This window comes from Dunckerocampus dactyliophorus, chromosome 12 (assembly GCF_027744805.1).
Source record: "Dunckerocampus dactyliophorus isolate RoL2022-P2 chromosome 12, RoL_Ddac_1.1, whole genome shotgun sequence".
NCBI classification, from domain to species: domain Eukaryota; kingdom Metazoa; phylum Chordata; class Actinopteri; order Syngnathiformes; family Syngnathidae; genus Dunckerocampus; species Dunckerocampus dactyliophorus.
Window position 1 is genome coordinate 3,645,772 of NC_072830.1, and position 15,760 is coordinate 3,661,531.

Sequence of the window (15,760 nt, forward strand, 5' to 3'; positions counted from 1 at the left end):
TGGGCGTGGCTTCCTCCTTGCCAGGTAACCTGTCACGTGACGCCGCGACGGACCTTCCAGGCCCCCAAACAACAGCAGCAGCAGCAGCAGCAGCCTCCGCCGCCGCCGCCGCCGCCGCCGCCGCCGCAGTTTACGCGTCACCTGCTGAACCTCCTGTAAGTTGCGTCTTCACTTATTTGCTGCATGTTCATGGCTTATATGTCGGTCGTTTAAACGCTTTTCTAACTTTACCGCAGTTCGACGCTTGTGGCTCCTAAATGCTGCTTTTACCAAGTCAGCTTGTTGCCTCCTGATCAGCAAGTCCCTTGTTAATTGCACATGACTGCTGTGTGTTTAATTAAAGCGGCGTGCGCACACCCTCGGAGACTCGTAACCAAGAGCACATCCATACACTCTTCTGCTTTTGAAACGATGCAACTCCTTTTAATCCTTCTCCATGTCTCGGCAATTCAGTTGTGTAAAGAACAAATATAGAAGTAAAAAGTCAGACAGAAACTTTTTTAACAACTGCCTCATGTACATTAAGTTCCCTACTCCATTGGTGCCCAAAGTCCGGTCCGCTAGTTGCTTTGTTTGGCCCAAAAGTATTGTAAAAGGAAGCACACATCTTAAGCTTACATTTGAGAAAATAAATGAGCGCTAGAATCTGATGGGAGGGGGGTCCAAGGCGAAAAAATTTACATGGAGCCCCCGCCTGTAGGTGTTTTTCAGCCCTCGGGGGCCCCAGTTAGCTCCCCTGGCTTTGTGTCGCTCATACCACAGCAGACATGTGAGCAGTACACCGTTTTCATCGACTTATTCCTCTACTACTACTTAATTTTTCACACACTTACTCAACCGATTCAAACCAGTCCTATGTCACAATGTGCAGCTCATTCAGGACAGGCTGGCTATCTATCAGGACTTCGCAAAAAAAATAATAAATCCCACGCTTACTGTAGTTTAATCTTTTCTGTGACCATTTTCTCAGTGCAAATGAATGGGCAATTTATTTGGCGCCCGCTACTGGTGGAAAAATCATTTTACATTTTTACATTACTGTAATTTTCCACTTGTACAGCACCGGTAAGGCCCATTGGCCAAATGTGACCCATCATATTGTTTTATGTGCCCTACGAAAGCCTGGAAATAATGCACATCAAAAAGACACTGCTATTTGTTTACATTACTTTTAAATGTATGTATTGTATTTGTATATATATTTGATTTGATTTTGATTAATACATTTTAAAAATATATATAATAAGTAAACAAATAAATAAAATCAAAGACAATCTGTCAATATTGACAGAAAAGTTGTACTGCATGCAATTGGAGTTTATTTTTTGTTATCAAACCAGATTTAAAATTAATTATACAATAGTTGTATACTGTACTCAAATTTCTGCTTGGCACCGTGGCCGGTAGACTACAGTTCATTAACGTCTTGTATTGCCTTAAACTTTATTTGTATTTTAGTTCATTTAGAACTTTTTTATGCTTGAAAACGCTTAATTTAGGCCAAGATATGTAACATTTGCTTAAATATGCATTTTTTTGGACTAATAGGTTGTAGTCAACTACAAAATAGTGATCATTCATTAATTTTAGAGTGAGGGAGTGATGTTCCAATGTCAATGGAGTGAGGGGAGCCTTTATATGGTTTCACAGTTACAGGTGGCCCACGGTGGGTAACCATAACTGCGGTGTGGCCCACGGTGGGCTAAGGTTGGCCAATCGGTTGTCTCCCAACCAGACGGTTGCTGGTTCAATCCTCAGTAGTTGAATAGATTTCAGCACATTCTAGGATATTTAAACATCCATTCTTCATTTCAGTTGAGCTTTAACATTCATCTGCACAACATTCATCACACAAGTGCAAGGAAATAGACGACTTCACAGACACTATGTATATGTACTATGTATCCTAAAATCATTAGACCAAGTAGAATAACAGACCACTGTGCCACCCTCATCGATAATATATTCACCAATGACTTTGACAGCAATACCACCAGTGGCCTGCTAATTAGTGACATCAGTGATCATCTTCCAGTGTTCACAATCTACAATGAACATTATAGTAAAAGACAGGGGGAGGCAAAAAAGACTTTTCAAAGACTGTGTACAGAGGACAGAATCTGTGCCTTCACGAAAGATCTAGAAGAACAAAGTTGGGAGAGGGTCTACAGTGCAAAAGATGTGGATGAGGCATATGACAACTTTCTAGGTACTTATATGGAGCTCTACGATAAGAACTGTCCCTGGCAAGGAATGTCCAAGAAGCAAAAGAAAAACAATCAGCCATGGATGACAAAGGGACTAAAAAATGCCTGTAATAAGAAGAACACTTTATACAGGACATTCATCATCCAACAGACTAAAGAAGCAGAACAAAAGTATAAGACTTACAAAAATAAGCTGACAACTATCTTGAGAGCGTGTAAGAGGGAATATTATAGTCAGGTACTTGATAAGAACAAAAATAACACGAGAGCAACTTGGGGCGTCTTAAATAGTATTATAAAGAAAGCAGACTACCCCCACTATTTCATGGTTGGAAACACTAACAGGAATGACATGAAGGAGGTAGTTGAAATGTTTAATGATTATTTTGTAAATATTGGACCAAAACTGGAAGAAGAAATTCTAAAACAAGACACAATTGATGAAGGGATTGATATTATTGATAGGAATCTTAATTCTATGTTTCTCACTGCTGTAACCAAAAAGGAGATCCTTGACATTGTTAAACATTTTAAGGCAAAAACATCAACTGATTGTCATGGAATCGAAATGGAAACAATTAAGAGGGTCATCAATGAGATCGCAGACCCGTTAACATATATCAGTAACTTATCTTTTCAAACTGGAATATTTCCAAGCAAAATGAAAACAGCCAAGGTGGTTCCAATTTTCAAAAAAGGAGACAAACACCAACTTACAAATTATCGACCAGTTTCCTTGTTACCTCAATTCTCTCAAATTGTGGAGAAGTTATTTAATAACAGGTTGGACAAATTTATTAATAAGAATGAGTTACTCACTAGCAGTCAATATGGATACAGAGCCAACATTTCAACTTCTATGGCACTGACGGAAATCACAGAGGAAATCACTACTGCTATGGACAACAGAAGATGTGCTGCAGCTGTATTCATGGGTCTGACAAAAGCTTTCCATACAATTAATCACAATATCTTAATTTCAAAATTAAGGAAACAATTCGTAAAGCTAGGAGAATACACATCTGGGAGTTTATACACCATGTGTGGAGTACCCCAGAGGTCCATACTGTTCAATTTGTATATATAAACGCCATTTGTAAAATTACAAAGGATGCAAAATTGGTCTTATTTGCAGATGATACCACCGCTTTTTGTTGTGGGGAAAGCACACAGGAACTCATTAAAAAGGTCAAGGATGGAACGGTTATATTGAAATCATGGTTTGGCAGGAACAGACTATCCCTGAACTTAAGTCAAACTAAAATAATGGGGAGAAGGGAGACGTACGGGAAAATACAAATTAACGAAGTGGACATTGAAAAAGTGGAAGAATATAAATTCCTGGGGGTTATAATAAATGAGTTGGAAATCTCATATTAAATATATACAGCAAAAGGTGGCGAGAAATATCTCTATATTGAATAAAGCAGAATATGTTCTCGATCAGAAATCACTCCACACTCTGTACTGTTCCTTAGTATTAGCATATTTAACGTACTGTGTGGAGATATGGGGCAATCATTACAAAAGCAATCTTCATTCACTCACTGTACTGCAAAAAAGATGGATGAGGATCATTCATAATGCCAAGTATAGAGAACATACAAACCCTCTATTTTTAAAATCACAGATATTAAAATTTGCAGATTTAGTACACTTTCAAACCGCTAGAATAATGTATAAAGTTAATAATAACTCGTTACCCAAAAACCTCATACAGTATTTCTCATTCAGAGAGGAGAAATATGATTTTAAAGGAAAATTAAACTTAAAACATTTATACAGGAGAACTACATTGAAAAGCCACAGCATTTCCGTACATGGAATTAAACTATGGAACGGATTGAGTAAGGAACTCAAGTACCGAGATGAGCAAATTCAAAAAACAATACAAGCAGTTGGTGTTTACTAAATACAAGGCAGAGGAGTCTTGATCATCACAATGATGTTCTGTCAGCTTCGTTATTTTCATTTTTTTATTTTTATTTGATTTGATTTTTTTTTCATTTTTCTTTAAGGAAAAGAAAAAAAGGTTTTGTTTCTTTATTCATATTTATTTTATATATATAAATATATATGTATATACATATATTTATATATATACCTTTTTTTGTCTTACTGTTATCTATTATGTGTTATTATTCTGATTATCATAGAAAACATGACATGGAATGCAGGAAGTGAACAACAGGTGTTGTACTAGATGTGGAATAGACGGGGGTAGGATTTAATAAGCTTTGCTTCTTCCTACTCCTTTTGGACATGTGCAACTGTGAAAGGATGATTTATGAGATGTATTCCATTGTAACCTCATGTGCAGATAAACTAATACCAAACAATGATCACGTAAAAGAAAGTCTCCATCTAAATAACGAAACAAAATAAGTGTTTTCTGAAAAGGAGCAGGAAGAAGCAAAAGGTTATGGTGTTGTTTTCCATCACTCAGATTAGCTTTTTGCGAAGCCCAAACATAGACCCCCCCCCTTCCATTTTTCTTTATATAAAGTTAGGACATCCTTGCCTTAATCAATGAGTAGCATAGTTTTACTCCACATATTGATTTGGCCAAAGGTTTTAGTTTTATATTAAATGTATTCTATCATAAGACATAATCTATACTCACACGTTAGCCTTGGGGAAAGTGTTTTTTAACTTCCTGTTTTTACTTCCTGTTCTGTACAGTACTTTAAATTTTCTGTTATGGCTTTATGACTAGCAGTCCAACTTGTTTTTCTGGCAGGTGCTTCTTCCTCTTCTGACAGCAGTTAGCTCCGAAAAGATGATCCACTTCTAACTCCCTCATGAGACCCGTTCAGATGTTCCGAGCCATGCTTCTCCTGTCCACCTTGTTTCTCCTCTTCCTCTACTCCAGCCTCCATAAAGAGGTGCTGGTCCACATTCAGTCCAGACCACGAGGCCCACTGGGGCAGGACAGCCCGCAGTCTGCGAAGGTCACCAAGTCCTTTAGCATTAAGCAGAACACAGCCCTCTCCCGTCACCCCGCCATCCTCAATGTGTCTGTCTCTGCAAGCTTCAGGAGCTCCGTCCCGGAGAACGGCGCCTACTGGAACCGCCTGCTGCACTCGGGCCTCAGGCGTCTGGACAAGAGGGAGGAGCCTCTCGGTCATGAGGCGCCATGGCACCGCTGCAGGGAGACCAATCAGGAGTTTCTGGAGACCAACGTGCCCGATGTGGCCTCCTACCCGCTCCTCTTCCGCAACTTTTTGCAGGGGATGAAGTGTCGCTCGCCCCCACTCCTTATCGATCAGCCCGCCAAGTGCAAGGAGGCGAAGGGGTCCAACGCCACCTTCCTGCTCTTCGCCATCAAATCCACGCCGGCCAACTTTGAGCGCCGGCAGGCGGTGCGGGACACGTGGGGGCGAGAGCAGCTTCACGAGGGGCGACTGAGGGTACGCACCGTGTTCCTCCTGGGCGCCCCCTCAATGGATGACCCCGACCTGGGCCTGCTGCTGGCCTTCGAAGCCAAGCATTACGGGGACATCCTGCAGGCCGACTTCCATGAGTCGCTATTCAACCTGACGCTGAAGATGAACACCTTCCTCCGGTGGGCGCTGCTGAGGTGTCCTCGTGTGTCCTTCGTCTTCAGCGGGGATGACGACGTCATCGTCAACACGCAGGCCTTGCTGAGCTACCTGGAGTCTCTGGACCCATCCAAGGCCACTCGCTTGTACGTGGGCCAAGTTATCAAGACAGCCAGCCCCCTCCGGGACCCCAAAAGCAAATACTTCATCCCTCTGAGCTACTACGATGGACGCTACCCCGTCTACGTGGGCGGTGGTGGCTTCCTCATCTCCGGAGCATTGCTACTGCCTCTCTACTCCGCCTGCAGCGCCATCCCCTTGTTCCCCATCGACGACGTCTACATCGGGATGTGTTTCAGCGCTCTGCAGGTTTCCCCCGAGGACCACGCCGGCTTTCGCACCTTCGATATCCGCGAGAAGGACCGGGACAACCTGTGCGCCTACAAAAGTCTGATCCTCGTCCACCGGCGCTCCCCGCAGCAGGTGAAGAAGATCTGGAGGGGCATTCAGAGTCCGCTGTTGACTTGTTGAGTCGGGACACTTGAATCTGCAGTGTCGTGACATGACCACCAACAGGATACTGTTCTTTGTGTGCAAGGATCATGTGATAGCGACGCAGCTGAATTTACTCCAAATCCCTTCAAAGTTGGATCACACCCTGAAGAAACGCCTTTTATTTTTGGATTTAGCTGCAAACTGCAGCCTATGCAAGAAGAATCAAACCCCGACTATTCTTTCATCTATTCTTTTTACCTCTGCCAAGGGACGAGGTAGAGTTTTGTGTTGATATTTCCTGGTTAGCTAGCAGGATTATGCAAAAAAGGATTTCCATGGAACTGTGCAGAGGAAAGACCCTGGGACTAAGGTTGCCGATCGAGGACTTTTTTTTCATCCCTGTTTGTCCAACCCGTCCTCCATGAGCCAGGAAGTAGCCTGTCAGCCAACACAAGGAGAAACAAACATGGAGCTCCGTTTTTGCATTAGCACTAGCAGTTTTAGTTGAAATGTCTTTAATATGGAACCCTTTAGACTGTGTTGCATCGCATGTATCGAGGCGGTCCCCTTTCAAGGTGCTGTAGAGGTTTCCCAAAACTCAACAATGCTATGTGAATTAAAAAGGAAAGAGGCCTTGGCAAGATCAACCTCAGGTCCTTCTATTTTTAGCATCATAGATTTTATAAAAAGCTACTAAAATATACTTTAAACAAGTTTTTGCGACATTATGTGGCGTAACTCAAATATTTCAAAACCAAATGCTGTCTGCTGGGTTGAATACTTAATTTTTATATTCTTATTTTTACCAGCTCAGATTTCACAAAATGTTTCTAAAATATACTTTTAACAAGCATGTGTGACATAAGTGTTGTCTTCTGGGTTGACTGCTTCAGCTATTTTATATTCTTATGTTTACCATCTGAGATGTCACAAAAAGTGTCTAAAATATACCTTAAAAGAGCTTTTGTGATGTAACTCAAATATTCCAAACCAAAATAGCATCTACTGGGATGAATATGTGGGGTTTTTTATACATTCTGCTATTCTTACCATCTTAGATTTCACAAAAGCTTTGAAAATATACAAGTTTTGGACATATGTGACGTAACTCATATGTCAAACCCAAATGTCGTCTGCTGGGTTGAATACTTGTTATTTTTATATTTTTACCAGCTTAGATTTCACAAAAAAGCTTCTAAAATATTCCCCTCAAGAGCTTTTGTGACATATTTGGTGATGTAACTCAAATATTATGAAAGACAGCGGCGTCTATTTAGTTGAATACGTAGGTTATTTAATATTCTATTTTTATCAGCTTAGATGTCACAACAGGCTTTTGTATATAAAATATACTTTTCAAGGGTGTCATTTACACACACACACAGACGGGGGATGCACCTCCATTCTTTTTTTTGTCCACAAAACACCGAGCATGAAAGGAGCTAGTGGAACCTCGGTTTCCGACGAAAATGATTACAGTACTCCTAATAAGCACTAAACCGATGGCTGCAGAGGCGTTCATGCACACTGCGTATTTCTGAGTGTTACATGAATCTGCACTTTTTGTTAAAATAACACTGCGAAAAAGTTGCAAGTGCCAAAACTTTAATAAAGAAGGTGGGAAGTTGTTTAATTCAAAAAAGAAGCCGTAGCAAAGTGTAGCGTTTGCTACAACAGGATTGCAATGGAAAGGCTCCTAGTTCCTAGTGGGAATAGTTTCAGAGAGACACATAACAGAAAAAGAGTGTGTGTGTGTGTTGACTGTACCGACTGCTTAAGTTTACAAGTATGTAAGTATGAGCAAGTATACAGCTCTAACAGTCTACTCTTTAAAGTTAAGTTAAATGAACTGGTGTGAAACAGCGGCTGCGCTCCCCTCACACCCTTCCCGCCACTCATTCTAGTTCAACAAGTCTTCAAAAAAAAAAAAAAGTTTAAAAAAAAGCATGTGAAATGTTTGTTTATAAATTTTATTCCTCATTTATGTATTTTTCTTTTTTTTTTTTTTTACATGTAAACTACAACTAGTATCTGTATTATAGGGAACATGTATGTGGTTTTCGTCTGACCGTTTGGAACGTATTCATGACGAAAACGTAGGTTCCACTGCCCATCGATGAGCAATGTAATGTCCTCTTACAGTGTGAGCGTGTCCACCACGACCTACTTAAACCAGAAGAGACAAAGAAAACCCGAAACACCACCACAAAAGAGGTTACATCTGAGGTTAGCACACCAACTGTGTGTTTACATGAGTGCGACCTGACAGGAAGCGTGTTAAGGCACCAAACGGGCTTCAATGTAACACATTCTATTTGTCGTAGAGGTCCAGCGGGTAGTGCTCCTTGTACTGCTGCACGTGCCTGAAGAGCGACTCCCGCTGCTTGCTCAAGGCGGGCGGCATCTCCTCGTACACGTCGGTGAAGAGCAGCTCCGGGTTGGGCTTGAGGCGCTTCTCGGCACGCTCAAAGACCTCCATGACCGTCTTGCGCGACTGCTTGCGCCAGCTCCGCTCGTCGTCCTCGCTCCACCAACCGCGCGCCGTCATGTAGTGCCGGAGACGCGAGATGGGGTGGTCTTGCTTGTCCCAGTAGTTGACCTCGTCCACCGAGCGGTAGGCCGAGCTGTCGTCGCTTGTGCTGTGGTGGCCGATCCTGCGGGAGGGATGGCCATCACACTTACTGCAAGTATGAACGCACAGGATCTGACAAAAGCAAGCTTTTTTTTTGCGCCGGCAGAACTCGTGCAGCACCGACGACACCACCAACATGCTTGAGACAATATTTTCACCAAAAAGCCAGAAAAAGTCGCTAGTGACAATTGAAGTCGCCAAGATCTGGGAAAAAAGTGTTTGTGTGAGTATTTGACAATGCATGATATGCTGCATGCTGTTATGCCGCTAAACTCAAAAAGGGAGGCGATCATGCGCTGCTTCACAGTATGCATGGTGGAATTTGCCTTTCCGCTCAATGAACCGCGGCTCTCCCAGTGCCAGCAGAGCTCATGCACCCTTGCTAGTTATTTAGACAATAATGGCTGTGTGTAGACAATAAATCTATACAGTACTCCTATACAAGCTGTACACTGACTACTCTAAGGTATATCCAAGTGTACTTGTATAGGATTGTCATAAAAATGCTACTCTCTGGACTGAAATATTGTCTCCTGTGCCGCCACCACTCACCTGTACGTCATGGCCTCGATGAGGAAAGGCTGGTTCTCTGCCACTGCTCTGCGGCGAGCTTCCTTGGTGGCGTTGTACACGGCGAAGACGTCGTTGCCATCCACGCGGATGGACAGCATGCCATAGCCCGGCCCGCGAGCGGCTGTATGGATGGAACATAGAGGTGAGAAGAAAGACAAGAAGAAGGTGTGGGGGTTTCCTACCGATTCCGTCTCCTCTGTACTGTTCGTTGGTGGGGGTGGAGATGGCGTAGCCGTTGTTGCGGCAGAAAAATATGATCGGGCACTCGAGCGTGGCCGAGAAGTTGAAACCGGCATGGGCGTCGCCCTCGCTGGCGGCCCCCTCGCCAAAGTAACAAATCACCGCTCGGTTGATATTCTCCCTTTTGATGGCGTAAGCTGCTCCCACCGCTGGTGGACAGGAAATTGGAGGGGGGGTCATCCACGTTGTGCTCTACAAGCCCCGCCCACTTTTTTTTTCTCCCTCCTGATCACACGCTCACCTTGTGGGATCTGCGTGGCCAGCGGAGACGAGATGGTGACAAAGTTAAGGTCCCGTGAGCCGTAGTGGACGGGCATCTGCCGACCTTTGCCCAGGTCGTCTGCGTTGGCGTAGCACTGGGCCATGAAGGAGTCCAGCGGGAAGCCACGATACATCAGCACACCTGCGGGGGTGCAGAACAGTTAGACAAAACATTTTTTTTTTTTTTTTTTACAACCGTCCTGGTGTGAGCAGACGTGACATTAAGACTGACCAGCTTCTCGGTATTGACCAAAGACCATGTCGTTGGGGTCGAGAGCCGCAGCGCTGCCAATGTGCGTCCCCTCCTCGCCATAGTTTGTCATGTAGAAGGAAATCCTCCCCTGCCGTTGACCACAAATGACCAACCGCCTCTCCAACAACGTGAACTGGCTCAAAAGAGGACGTGACGAGCGGGACGTACCTGTCTCTGAGACTCGTACAGAATGCGGTCCATGGTGTTCAGCAGCGTCATCTTCTGGTAAAAGTTGAGGACCGTTTCTTTGGAGAGCTGTGAACAGCGAAACGTCATCTTGACTTAACTTTAAAATCTTTTTTAGGAGAAGGCAGGGAGGCGGTCTCTACCTGAGGGTCCTGTGAAGGGTTGATGATGTTGCCTTGGCGGTCCATCACGCGGTACACAGGGATGCCCGAGATGACATTGGGCTCGATGAACTCCAGCTGATCCACAAACTCTGCGGAGGCTCCGGGAAACTGAGGCTTCTCCAGCGTCGAGTCGAAAGGCTGCTGTCTGTGCACGGTCTGGAGGAACCAACGACAATTTACATGACGCACACGGTCACACAGGTATTTCTCTCTTTGTGGCTGTGGTTTTTAACAGGGGCTGCCTCGTGGATGCAGGAGCAAACATCTGTAGATTTGGCATGTTCCAGGCACGCCGGCTTCCCCCCACAACCCAAATATATGCATGTTTAACTAATTGGAGACTCTAAATGGTCCATAAGTATGGCTTCCAGGTTCTTTTCAACAGGGCCAGTTGAGAGACATAGTTTCTGCAACGTGCCCTGGGTCTTCCCCGAGGCCTCCTCCCGTCAGACATGCCTTGAACACCTCCGTGGGGAGGCATCCCGAGCCACCTCATCTGGCTCCTCTCAAAAACAAAGAGTGGCTCAACAGACCCCTATGAAGGGGAAAAATCATTAGACCGAGTTTTCTCTCATCTGGACGTGGGTCACGGAGCAAGGCCCTGAGGTGGGACACGATTGCGAGCATCTGGTGGCCAGGCCTACAGCCATGAGGCTGCGCCCTGGCACATCTCGAAGAGACAACGTGGGTGCCTGCTCCAATGAGCACACCACTCATGGGCGGGGCAAAAAGGGGTCGGATACAGAGTGAGTTGGGTGGCAGCCGAAAGCCAGGACCTTGGCGGTGCGATACTCGGCTGTAGAAGCTACTCCTTGGTCATGGAGGAATTCATTTTGAACCACAAATTTCGACTGTAGCAGTAGTAAGAAAACCCTGGGCTCTCTAGTGTTCAGGCGGCTTCGGGCGCCACATTGCGCTGCATTCAGTTGTCAAACTTTGTTTTTGGATGCTCCCAACCGACGCCCCCTTCATTCGACCAATCACAAGCCCGCCTGCTAAGCTAGCCACCTAGCTCCCAAAACAGCACAACAAAACACAGCGTGCACAGCTTACTATCAAATGTGTATGTTCTACTGAGGTGTAGAACGTGTTTGTTTTGCTGCTATGCCCGTCAAACACGTTGTTTGCTTGAAACGCGATTGACTTGTGCTAGGTTGTCCCTAAGCTAACCGCACCACGAAGCATCGCGAGACTTGAATACGTCAAGGAACGCGATTTTGGAGAATCCCCCAAGGCTAAATGAAAAAAACACCTTTTTACATCGTAGTCCCGCACTTGTTTACATTATTACTTATAATATAGTATATAATCAAATGTTTCGATGGTGTGAATCTGTCATACCAGCCCCGCATCACAACATACGGGGATCTCCACGCTAACACGACCTTCGACGGTGCAAGCAAAGCGACACTACAAAAAATAAATACACAATTTGTCTTACTCACATTGACTTTGAAGGTTCTGTGTTGAAGCAGCCTCGACGCTTTAAGTCCCGCCGCTTGTCGCGCAGCGTGGAAACACAACCGATACATTTTGTTCATACTGCCACCGTCCTCTTAATTCGCCCGCTTGCTCGTCAAAGGCGCTGCACGCTAGTGATGAACAATATTTTAGACTCCCGACCAGGACTAGGGTTTATCACTTTTCAACGAGCAATCAGACAAGTCAAATCCTCAATACGCAGCTCAGAGACGTGTACGACAACGGAAGTCAGAAACCTTCAAAAATAAGACTATTGTTATATTTTTCTGTAGAATAAAAAAATCTTTCTATATATTTTCGCTATAAATGATCACCATTAACATTGCTGTACATTGCTATAATGTTTACATTTCACGGAAGACACAAAAACTCAGTCAAGTCAACTTCCGGTTTGTTCGTGGTATAAAACACAGCATTTGCTCAGACGTCTTTCTTTCCGCATTGTTTTTCTTAGCATGTCCTGGAATTCAAGAAATGCTAACCAATACACCCTGGATGTGTGTGACGTTTTAACAAATGTAGATGGCACAATGTTACAAATAAACAAGCCTGTATATATTTGTTTCGACGGTAACTACCCTTTTGCACATCTTAATCTTACTTTTTAATGATGTATTTATTTATTACGTGTTGTGTATATGTACAGTGAGAGCTAATTTAACCGAAGTCAAATTCCTTGTTTGTGTATGCATACTTGGCCAATAAATCGGATTCTAATTCTCTGCGTTCTAATAAGGGTATGAACGTCGCACAACAGTCGGCAGCGATTCAGTGACGCAATGAGCGTGCGCCAACACGGCAGACATTAATTTCCCGCGACCGACACATTTCTCGGCATGATGGAGGAGTGTAGTTCTCCTACGGTTTCTCTCAGAGAGTTTGGCTGTGAGCAAAGTTTACTCTCCCGTCCTGATGGCTCAGCGTCCTTCGTTCAAGGTAACAACTTCTGGAAGTTTTACTCGCATTCGGCGATTTAGCGCTGTTTGTGTTAGCTAATTGTTAGCTTTATCGCTGACTAGCCAGGCTAGTCTGTCTGTCTGTAACTTAATTGACATTGGGTAATGTACAGTATGTACTCCAAAGTTGACTGTTCTTAAATACCGTGCGATTTTAAAGACGTTGAGCCAGCATGTTTGCTCTTGATATGTTCAAATATCAGCCTGCAGGGCCAGTGACAGAGCTATGATTCATTTATGTCAAGTTCTAGCACTGGTAAATATTGGATGAATGGCGTGAGTCAAGGTAGTGTTTGAGAGGGCACAACTGCACTGCGTCACACTGAGAGCTGTTTCTAATATTGTGACCCTTTCATGTTGAAAGCACAAGCAATTGTCATGTTCGGACCCAAAAATATCATTCCCCTTTTGTTACAGTACTGATGTATTTACCTAATAATGCTGTTGTTTGTGTGTGTTCTGTGTGAAGGAGACACAAGCGTACTGGCTGCAGTGTATGGACCAGCTGAAGTCAAAGTCAGCAAGGAAATTTATGATAGGGCAACACTGGAGGTCATCATACAACCCAAAATTGGCCTCCCAAGTAAGTCAATTATTGCACGAATTGGTGGGTTCTCCCACAAAAAATTATATTTTGGATTTACGTGTCTAGGCGAGGATCCACTATTGTATCCACTTTTTTTTTTTGTTTAGCCAAAAAGCTGACTTTCTAGGCGTCATCACTGGGTGGTATCGATGAGCTGCATCCCAGTTTAAATCAGCCCTCACTCCTCCTTTTCCAGGTGTGAAGGAACGAGCCCAGGAGAAGTGCGTGCGAGAAACCTGCGAGGCGTCCCTGCTCCTGTCCCTTCACCCTCGCTCATCCCTCACGCTGGTCCTGCAGGTGCTCCACAACGATGGCTCCGTATCCTCCGCTTAAAAAGCAGCTTTACCTACCGTAGCCTACCCAGGTGTGTTTTGATTCCTGACCCGCACGCAGCTGCTGTCCGGCTTCCTGAACGCCGCCTGCATGGCTATGATGGACGCCGGCTTGCCCATGAGTTGCCTGTTCTGCGGCGTGACCTGCGCCATCCACGCAGACGGGAGGATCATCACAGACCCGACCGCCGCTCAGGAAGTAGTAAGTTGCAGCCTGTCACTTCATTTTCATCATGCAAGACACAAAGAAGAAGATAAGAAAGTGTGCGTTGATGTTGAATGGTTCCATGTTCCTTGATTAGGAGAGTCGAGCTCTGATGACCTTCGCCATTGACAGCAAAGAGCGCCGTGTGATGATGACCTCCACCAAAGGATCCTTTTCAGTGCACGAGGTCTGTGTCACGCACACAAACGTTTGTTCTCATGATGAAATTGGCTTTACGGTGTTGACGCGCGTGCGTGCGCGCGTGTGTCCTGTGGAACGCAGCTGCAGCAGTGCATCGCCGTCAGTCAGGCGGCGTCAGAGAAGATCTTCCACTTCTACAGAGACTCGGTCAGGCGGCGCTACTCCAAAAGTGTCTTCTGATCATTTTTTTCCTTCGTATTGCTCACAAAGAACACATTTTCTAATAAAATATTCACCAACCATTTTGGGGCTCCTCTGCTTGCAGTTCACTCGCAGGTCACTTTGCTGCAAGTGTGTGTGTGTGTGTGTGTGTGTGTGTGTGTGTTTGTTTTAGCAGATTGGAAGAAATGCAGTGCAAGACAGATGACATAAGTGAGACCGTTTGAGGCCGAGCCTGAAAAGTTCCTGTTGTGGGTAAGTAGAAGTCTTCTCCTCAAGCTACCGTAATTCCTCATATAATGGTGGACTCAAAATTATTCAATGCCCAATGATTTTTTTTTATTTTTTTTTATAATAGCATCGCATAACGCAACAAATATCACAGTCGATCATTATTGGTTGAGCGTGGCCGTCTATTTTTGCATTTTATTTTATTTTATTTAAATTAGTATTTATTGTAAAACAGACGGTAGCTGTCGAATTGTGTATTTTATTTTTGTATTTGCATTTATTATTTGAAACAAAAAATAATGTGGCTGTTTATTTTTGGATTTTGTATTTTCTTTTCAAAATAATGTGGCTGTTTATTTTTGGATTTTGTATTTTCTTTTCAAAAGAAAGTGGCCATTTATTTTTGTATTTTATTTTATTTGTATTTATTTAAAAAAACAGGTTTATTTTTTTGTATTTTATTTTATTTTAATTGTATTTTTTTTTAAAGTGGCCATCTATTTTTTTAAAATTATTTTATTTGAATTTGTATTAATCAAGTGTCCGTCTATATATTTTATTTTTATTTGTATTTATTAAAAAAAAACAAAGTGGCTGTCTTTTATTTTATATTAATTTGTTGTTGTTGTTGTTGTTTTTTTAAAGTGGCCGTCTATTTTAGGATTTTATTTTAATTTGTATTTATTAAAAAACACAGTGGCCATCTGTGTATTATATATATAATATATAGTTTTTTATTTTATTTTTCTTTCTTTGTGTGTGTGTGTGTGTGTGTGTGTATATATGTGTGTGTATATATGTGTATATATATGTATATGTGTGTGTATATATATGTATATGTGTGTATATATATATGTATATGTGTGTATATGTGTGTGTGTGTATATATGTATATGTGTATATATGTGTGTGTATGTATATATATATATATATATATATATATATATGTGTGTGTGTGTGTGTGTGTGTGTATATATATACACTGCTCAAAAAAATTAGAGGAACACTTCAAAAACACATCAGATCTAAACTGGGGGAAAAAAATTATCTTGAAT

The 15,760-nt window shown here is 43.1% G+C and overlaps 3 protein-coding genes across 3 annotated transcripts; 2 read left to right on the top strand and 1 right to left on the bottom strand.

Annotated features, from left to right (window-relative positions):
* Window positions 1–14: 14 nt before the first annotated feature.
* b3gnt2l (UDP-GlcNAc:betaGal beta-1,3-N-acetylglucosaminyltransferase 2, like) lies at window positions 15–9,049 on the top strand. Its single transcript, XM_054794622.1, has 2 exons — window positions 15–155; window positions 4,948–9,049. The coding sequence occupies exon 2, from the start codon at window positions 5,009–5,011 to the stop codon at window positions 6,278–6,280; it is 1,272 nt and encodes a 423-aa protein (XP_054650597.1). The 5' UTR covers window positions 15–155; window positions 4,948–5,008; the 3' UTR covers window positions 6,281–9,049.
* On the bottom strand, window positions 7,833–12,368 carry bckdha (branched chain keto acid dehydrogenase E1 subunit alpha). Its single transcript, XM_054794621.1, has 8 exons — window positions 11,999–12,368; window positions 10,533–10,709; window positions 10,372–10,458; window positions 10,183–10,291; window positions 9,931–10,092; window positions 9,632–9,838; window positions 9,429–9,570; window positions 7,833–8,898 (listed from the first exon to the last, which is right to left on the bottom strand). Exons 1-8 carry the CDS (start codon window positions 12,092–12,094, stop codon window positions 8,556–8,558), a joined length of 1,323 nt encoding a protein of 440 aa, XP_054650596.1. The 5' UTR covers window positions 12,095–12,368; the 3' UTR covers window positions 7,833–8,555.
* A 91-nt stretch (window positions 12,369–12,459) lies between these two features.
* exosc5 (exosome component 5) lies at window positions 12,460–15,179 on the top strand. Its single transcript, XM_054794625.1, has 7 exons — window positions 12,460–12,605; window positions 12,772–12,971; window positions 13,461–13,574; window positions 13,774–13,895; window positions 13,971–14,111; window positions 14,212–14,301; window positions 14,397–15,179. The coding sequence occupies exons 2-7, from the start codon at window positions 12,872–12,874 to the stop codon at window positions 14,493–14,495; spliced, it is 666 nt and encodes a 221-aa protein (XP_054650600.1). The 5' UTR covers window positions 12,460–12,605; window positions 12,772–12,871; the 3' UTR covers window positions 14,496–15,179.
* The last annotated feature ends 581 nt before the right edge of the window (window positions 15,180–15,760 follow it).

Excerpts from the sequence above, each read along its gene's own strand:
- bckdha (XM_054794621.1), bottom strand. The coding sequence starts at position 12,094 with ATGAACAAAATGTATCGGTTGTGTTTCCACGCTGCGCGACAAGCGGCG. Across the intron at positions 10,093-10,182 it reads TGGTCAATACCGAGAAGCTG|GTGTGCTGATGTATCGTGGC; the intron begins GTCAGTCTTAAT and ends GCACCCCCGCAG. Across the intron at positions 9,571-9,631 it reads GTACAGAGGAGACGGAATCG|CCGCTCGCGGGCCGGGCTAT; the intron begins GTAGGAAACCCC and ends CCATCCATACAG.
- b3gnt2l (XM_054794622.1), top strand. The coding sequence starts at position 5,009 with ATGAGACCCGTTCAGATGTTCCGAGCCATGCTTCTCCTGTCCACCTTG.
- exosc5 (XM_054794625.1), top strand. The coding sequence starts at position 12,872 with ATGATGGAGGAGTGTAGTTCTCCTACGGTTTCTCTCAGAGAGTTTGGC. Across the intron at positions 12,972-13,460 it reads CTCAGCGTCCTTCGTTCAAG|GAGACACAAGCGTACTGGCT; the intron begins GTAACAACTTCT and ends TTCTGTGTGAAG. Across the intron at positions 13,575-13,773 it reads ACCCAAAATTGGCCTCCCAA|GTGTGAAGGAACGAGCCCAG; the intron begins GTAAGTCAATTA and ends CTCCTTTTCCAG.